The following is a 7,372-nucleotide window of genomic DNA, read 5'->3' on the forward strand; positions in this document are numbered from 1 at the left end:
GAGAGAGAGAGAGAGAGAGAGAGAGATATGAGAGAGACGAGGGAGAGAGAGAGAGAGAGGAGAGAGAGAGAGAGGAGAGAGAGAGAGGGGAGAGAGAGAGAGAGGAAGAGGAGAGAGGGAGAGAGAGGAGAGAGAGAGAGAGAGAGAGAGAGAGAGAGAGAGAGAGAGAGAGAGAGAGAGAGAGAGAGAGAGAGAGAGGAGAGGAGAGAGAGAGAGAGAGAGAGAGAGAGAGAGAGAGAGAGAGAGAGAGAGAAGAAGAGAGAGAGAGAGAGAGAGAGAGAGAGAGAGAGAGAGAGAGAGAGAGAGAGAGAGAGAGACAGAGAGAGAGAGAGAGAGGGAGAGAGAGAGAGAGAGAGACAGAGAGAGAGAGAGAGAGAGACAGAGAGAGAGAGAGAGAGAAGAAGGAGAGAGAGAGAGAGAGAGAGAGAGAGAGAGAGAGAGAGAGAGAGAGAGAGAGAGAGAGAGAGAGAGAGAGGAGAGAGAGAGAGAGAGAGAGAGAGAGAGAGAGAGAGAGAGAGAGAGAGAGAGAGAGAGAGAGAGAGAGAGAGGAGAGAGAGAGAGAGAGAGAGAGAGAGAGAAGAGAGAAAGAGAGAGAGATCCGAGGAGGAGAGAGAGAAGAGAGACTAACAAATGAGGGCTGAGACCTCTACAACAGGGCTTTACGTCTGAAAACAACCGCACGAATTAACAAGCAAGTTGTCAGAGAACAGGGAGAGAGACGGGCAGGCAGGCCAGCAGGCAGGCATATAATGAAAATATGGCGATAGTGATCCGTCTGACCTCAAGGGTTCATGCTGTGTGGAACAGCAGCAGTGCGAAATTGGGCCGGGTACGGTATGGCCGCACCTCGCTGGGCAACGCATTCCAGAGCCTAGCTCCTTGGAACGCGAGACAACCCTTACCCAGCTCAGTGCCAGTGGCCGAGACTAGACGACATAATTGTAGAGTCTAGACTCTAGTGCATGTGCCACTCCAGTGCATGAACCCGCGATGAAGTACCGCGTAGATCTCGACCTACCATACCTACATGTACATGCACATGTATGTACGCGTATACTTGGCATTGGCCGGATTTTTTTGGCGACGTGTAGTCATGGTAGTAGTATTACCGGTACATGTACATGTAGAGCACTAACTAACTTACTTGAATCGTTTTAGTAAACTGTATTATCACTCCCTTAGTATTGACTCACATAGATTTTTGCCATACCTAAGCAGTCAAATTTTCCTGCATATTTCACTCCTTTGGGCTATATTGACTGCTTACATTTGACTGCTCAGGGGTCGTGCAGTTGAACGGTGCCTAGTGCAGCATTGTCACTGCATGAGTAGGTGGTGGTGCAACGGTTGTGCAATCATAAAACCGGGATTCATGAGGTTACCGTTCTGGAATTTGAAATACGGACTGTTTGTCGTGATAAATCTAATATTGACTTCGTACTTGGTCAGTAAAGCCTAGGAAATAAAAACCTCGTAAAAGACCTCGGCTTTTATTTCCTATATTGACCTCGTACTCAGTCAATATTAGATACAAGTTATTAGACATGGTTAGCATTTTACCGTTCACGCCATTTCGACGGTCGGCGTGTAGAGGGCGAGTCTATTGTTTTTGATGTGTTTTCGAGGCACGGTTAGCAGTTCGGCTTCTGAGTCCTGACTCCTGACGCAACGATAGACGTGTGAGGTAACTCTAGTTGGAATCTTACCGTTTCGTTCTCCCGCTAAAAAGAGCTTTCTATCGTCGAAACGGTACCAAACCCAAAAATAGCGTGAACGGTAAAAATATTAATGCTAACCATAGAGAGGTTGTGCATAACGAAAATTCGTAAAGATCTTTCGGAATCTGAGCCGTCTGGAAGTGACGAAAATTCATAAAGACAATCTGTTGTGCTCAACGAAACACGTAGTGTGACCCTTTCGAGTACTTTTTCCGCTGTTTGCGCTCTTGGTGAACAATTTTTTGAATCAAGTGTGTACTCCGGCCCACGTGTAGGCACACGTGTAGGCACACGTGTCAGCACACGTGTGCCTGTAGGGTAGAGTAGAGGAAGACGTTTTTATCAATTGTACTTTGTTGTTGCAGTGTTGACTATTCTAATCTTCATGGACTTGGAAGAGTACGAAAGCCTTACGGCTATCCTGCTTCTCGCCCACTCTGAGGGCGATGTTGATGATGAGGAACTTATTTTATTGCTTATGGCAGCAGAAGAGGACCGGCAGCTTTCGCAACGCCGTGTTCTCGGCCCTCGAATTTGCCTGGGATCGTTGGATGACGAAACATGTGAGCTGAGGTTCCACTTCTCCAATGCGGAAATAAGGGAGTTGAATCACGCTCTCCGCCTGCCGCAGAAGTTTGTAGGACCATCACGTACGGCATGGACAGGGCTGGAAGGTTTGATGGTAGTCTTGCGTCGCCTGGCCTATCCTTGTCGCCTTTGTGAGCTGTCCGATGAGTTTGGCAGAAGCTCTCCTGATCTCAGCAGAATTTTCAACACAACCTTGATTTGGATTTGGCGAAATTGGGGGCGCCTTCTTGAGGACCCTTTCACCAAGCCGCACCTCACTGCAGCACTCCTAGAGTCTTACCATACGGCCATCCGCAACAAGTCCGAGGTCGACTTACGGATTTGGGGCTTCATCGACGGTACAGTCCGACCAATCTGCCGACCAGGCTAGGAGCAACGGATGTATTATAATGGACACAAACGTGTTCATGCACTTAAATTTTAAGCAGTTAGGCCCCTTGCACACTACATAGAAAATCCCATTTTTGTTGCGTTCCTGTAAAAGTTACCATGCAAACGGTCTGCTTTTCGCGGGAAACCTAAAATGTTGCGCAAACGTATTCAGCAAACTCCAGACGGGTATACAAAGGTACGTTTATGTTTTATTTGCATTTCTGGACCTTAGTTTGCTTTGCACCTGTCCTTCCGTGAGACTTCTTGACTCTTGTCGTCAGCTCTTTTTTCCTTTCGATTTGTTCCTTGTTTTGAGTAGTTGCACGTTGTTTGTTTCCTTCTGTCGCGTTGAAGCTAGTTTGAGAAGATGAAGTTCAGCATGCCGAAAGTTGTGTTCAATGATGAGATGGAGGGGAAGTTGATAGAGCTGTGGGCACACTACCAGCGGGAGAAAAGTAGAACGATGAAGAAGAGGTCACAGAAGGAGAAAGAGATCACTGAAGACCTCAATCTGTATGCTAGGAGTGTTGGCCTGGACATGGCATTCGATGGGAAGTCGCAGATCCATGTCGAAGTGATAGCATTTCACCAACACTCGACAAACATTTCTGTAGACCAAGCTCGGAGAGAAAAGTTTAAAATTTTTAAAATTTCCCGCACTATCTCCATGCAGCACTGGTGAGGCGGCAGTTGCCATAGAAAATTTTATGAGTATTTTATTAAAACGAAAATGTCTTTTCAAGTGTGCAATGGAACTGATTGGGACTTGCTTGAAAGTGACGCATACGCTAAAAAGCAACTTTTTACTTGTACGTAGTGTGCAAGGGGCCTTACAACGCCCGACGGCTTGATTGCGCATTTGTATGGGCCCGTTGTCGGCAGTCGTCACGATGCTGGAGTACTTGGTGAAAGTGGATTACTGGCGCAGCTCCAGCAGCATATGCAGCTGCCGCATGGCCCACCATACGCACTCTATGGTGACACAGCTTATCCGCTAAGCCCCTATATCCAGAAGGGATATGTCGGTGCAGCTGCCATGCCCCAGCAACAATTGTTCAATGGCCGAATGAGCTCAGTGCGGCAGTGTGTGGAATGTTCATTTGGAGAAGTTTCACTGTACTGGGCCTTTGTGGACTTGAACAAGAACTTGAAAGTTCTCCTCCAGCCTGTGGGCATCTACTACCGAGTAGCAGCTCTACTGACTAATTGCCGAACCATAATCAGAGGTGGGAACAAGACGTCCAGATATTTCGGATTGCAGCCACCTACCCTTCTTCACTACTTGCAGTGAACATGTAAGCATGACCTGATCCTTGCGAGTGTGCCTTTTACTTGCAGCCTGGCACTGACACGGCAACGCACTCAGTAAAATAAATATGCATCGATTTGTATTCACATCATAAGTTCAAAACAGCTGAAGTATTGCATGTGTATGCGTTGACAAGCGCTATGATAGCTTATGGGCCAGTGCTTTCATGACGTCCATGAACGCTCTTCTCTCTCCCGCCATGTCTTCCTCACGCTTGTCGCCCCTTGCTTTGTCTGCCCGCTCCATCACTCTGCCGTGCTCTCTTTCTCATTTATCTGCAGCCAATTTCTCCCGCTCCAGCTCCATTTTCTCCCGCTCCAATTTCAACTTCTCATTTTCTTGCTGCTGCTGTGCTTTTGCTTTTTCCTTTTCAAACCTCGACCTCCTGGCGGCACATTGTGATATCATCCTTGTGCTTTGACTCAAGATAATCCAGGACAACCTCCGTCCCTTGCAGCTTTCGCTTGGCTTTAGGCTCAGCATGGCCAGCTTTGCAAACGTCTGACTTTTCTCCGAGCGTCAGGCATGCGTCATCGCGCGCTTCAGCAGCTAGGTGGCGCTTGGCTTGCGTAGCCTCCGCACGTCGCTGCATGGGCGTATCTTTCTCAGCGTAGATATCTTGCAGCTCTTGCAGCAGTTGCTCTTTCTCTGTTATATCTTCATTCGTACCAGACCTATGCAACACATACAGCAAGCGGAGAGGGAGAAGCGCGCGAACACACACACACATACAAACACACACACGTGCGGGTGCATGGGCAAGCGCAGGCACATACGCACAGGAAGAGAGGCTTGGTAACTACTACTTCAGTACATAGTAATAGTACATGGAATTGGTAACATGGACAAAGTGAAGCTTGAAAATTGCATGCATGTGAATCACACACAGCAGTAATCAGATCGACATGCATGTGAATTAGACACAGCAGTAATCAGATCGACATGCATGTGAATCACACACAGCAGTAATCAGATCGACATGCATGTACATGTACATGTATACGAAGCAAACAGAGTTGGGCTGCATGCAAAGCCAGTTCGTATAGGAACTTACATCCTTCTCTTCCAGTCGTCGCCTTTGGCGAACAGCTCCAGCAGCTTCATCACTCTGTCGCGAATAGCTTTCTTCGTCACACCACCGAACTGAGTTGGGCTCAAGTTTTCCAGCTCACAGGCAACGATCTCCATGGCTGGAGACCCTCGTCAAAACGGTTGGTCGTGAGAACGAAGCTGCCTGAGAAGGGCCAGGTCCTTCGCGAGATCAAATGTCCTTCACTGAGACGTCGCAGGGGAAGACGAAGACGGCGAAGTGGCAGAATTCTGCTGCGGGGATTCGGCAGAATAATTTGTCACAGGGCGAGCACTGACAGGACTTCCAGATCTGACAGAACTAGCCAAGCGCTGTCCAAGTGACAGAGGATCGCTGAGAGAGCGGGAAAGAGATCCATCAGCTCCACAGGATGCCGAGTAGGAATAGTCCGTGAGCCAAAACTCAAAATCACAAGTGCCGTTGCACTCTCGGATGGACAAATCGCCGCTTACAGTGTTGGTCAAGGACATCACAAAGGATACGTTTTCGCTTGTTGGCCGTTCCAGAACCGATCCAGAGACCTTCGCGAGGGCTTCTTTTCTCGACCAAATTCCACCGTGAGAACAAATATTTTTACGCGAGTGGTGAGGTGTGCGTCGTATGAGCAAGCGCAAAACACGAGTTCGCGTGGAGTGAGGAAAAATAATTTATTTTTTAGAAGATGACGACGTTGACGACAATATCGACTTGGGATATTGTGATCACTTTATTGAAGTTTATTCCTTTCGTGTACATTGATATTGTTTTGACAACAATGGAAGAAGAGGAAGACGTTTCTAGTGGCAGCGAGGTGCTGGATGAGGCAGCTGACGGCAACGAAGTGGCAAATGACAGCCCAGCGGAGTAATATTGCTGGAACTTTGTGTCTGTGTCACAGCGCCCAATTTAGTAAAAACGAGAAGCCTGCAGTGAGTAATATCGAGACTACAAGTTGGTGTCGCATCGTCAGCGCTGCTCGAGAGAAGGACGACCATATCTGGGCTTTTCTCTGCCAGCACAAGAGCTCAGGGAGGAGTAAATGGTGTGGCTGGTATCATGGAAAGTGCTACACCAATTGCACCCATAGCAATAATTGCAAACCTGGAGAAGACCAGTGCCTCTGATTTTGCTTTGTGTATACTTCCTGACAGTGATGTGCATATAGTAGTGAACCCAGAGCCACATCCTAAGGCCAGTAAGGGGCCACCTACCAGGAGCTTAGTGGTTGATACGAACAACGAATGCCATACCGGTAATCTGGTAATTATGAAGGCAGAGCACGGTGTAAACACAACACGGAGAACTGGTCCACCCAGAGTTTCCGGAAGGGAATGTTTTGTTGCAGGCAGCACTGGAGAGGGCAAGACGACAAGTAGCGAGGGCGAAACCAGCGCTGCTGGAGGTCCAAGCCAGAGCACCTGGCTGCTTTGCGGGCAACATACTACTGTATACCATTAGCTGTGTATGTGTGTGTGCGCACGTGTTTGTGTGTGCACATTTCTGGGTGTGCGTGTGTTTGTGTGTGTGCGCGCGCGTGCATGTGTGCGAGCGTGCATGTGTGCGAGCGTGCATGTGTGCGCGTGTTTGTGTGTGTGGGCGCGTGCATGTGTGTGTGTGCGCATGCATGTGTGTGTGTGCGCGTGTGTGTGCGAGTGTGCATGTGTGTGCGAGCGTGCATGTGTGTGCGCGCGCGTGCATGTGCGTGCTAGGCGTTTTCCTTTGTTGGTGACACCACCCCAGGCTACTACTGGTGTTGGGGCACGGTGTTGCCACAGCCACTGCGGCCATTGCGATCCGTGTTTCAGGTCGTTGGTGGGTTTTAGATTCCGAAATTGTCGACATGGTGTGCGCCGTGTGTGTGTGTGTGTGTGTGTGTGTGTGTGTGTGTGTGTGTGTGTGTGTGTGTGTGTGTGTGTGTGAAACCCGACAGCATTGGTGTGATGTTGTCCGAAGAGACATCCATCACTTACATCTTGAAGGACATTGGTTCGACACTGCACAGCAGCGAGGAGAGTGGCGCACAGCATTCAGAATTGCTTCACCACCACAGCTAGCCGGCCTCCCGTGATCGGATTCAGTGTAGTATTTGTAACATTTCCTTTTCGAAGAGCGGCCTGCCATGCCACAAGTGTACTCAAGAGCGTCGCAAACCTGTAGCAGACCAGTCTGGCAGCAGCCAATGCACCGTATGTCTTCGCTGGTTTCGCAGTCATGGCAGACTGACATAGTTGGATTCGGCAGCTGGTTCATGTGTGTGTGCACACGCACGCGCTTGCGCGCGCGTGCCTGGGAGACTGCATAGTCGCATTCGGCAGC

At 49.0% G+C, this 7,372-nt stretch overlaps 1 protein-coding gene across 1 annotated transcript; it reads right to left on the reverse strand.

The window, feature by feature from the left end:
• Positions 1 to 4,069: 4,069 nt before the first annotated feature.
• On the reverse strand, positions 4,070 to 6,086 carry LOC135828621 (uncharacterized). The gene is made up of 2 exons (XM_065341042.1): positions 5,042 to 6,086; positions 4,070 to 4,661 (listed from the first exon to the last, which is right to left on the reverse strand). Exons 1-2 carry the CDS (start codon positions 5,173 to 5,175, stop codon positions 4,358 to 4,360), a joined length of 438 nt encoding a protein of 145 aa, XP_065197114.1. The 5' UTR covers positions 5,176 to 6,086; the 3' UTR covers positions 4,070 to 4,357.
• Between the last annotated feature and the right edge of the window lie 1,286 nt (positions 6,087 to 7,372).

The sequence above is a fragment of the Sycon ciliatum genome, chromosome 12, assembly GCF_964019385.1.
Source record: "Sycon ciliatum chromosome 12, ocSycCili1.1, whole genome shotgun sequence".
Lineage (NCBI taxonomy): Eukaryota > Metazoa > Porifera > Calcarea > Leucosolenida > Sycettidae > Sycon > Sycon ciliatum.

Excerpts from the sequence above, each read along its gene's own strand:
- LOC135828621 (XM_065341042.1), bottom strand. The coding sequence starts at position 5,175 with ATGGAGATCGTTGCCTGTGAGCTGGAAAACTTGAGCCCAACTCAGTTC. Across the intron at positions 4,662-5,041 it reads GACGACTGGAAGAGAAGGAT|GTCTGGTACGAATGAAGATA; the intron begins GTAAGTTCCTAT and ends TGTGTTGCATAG.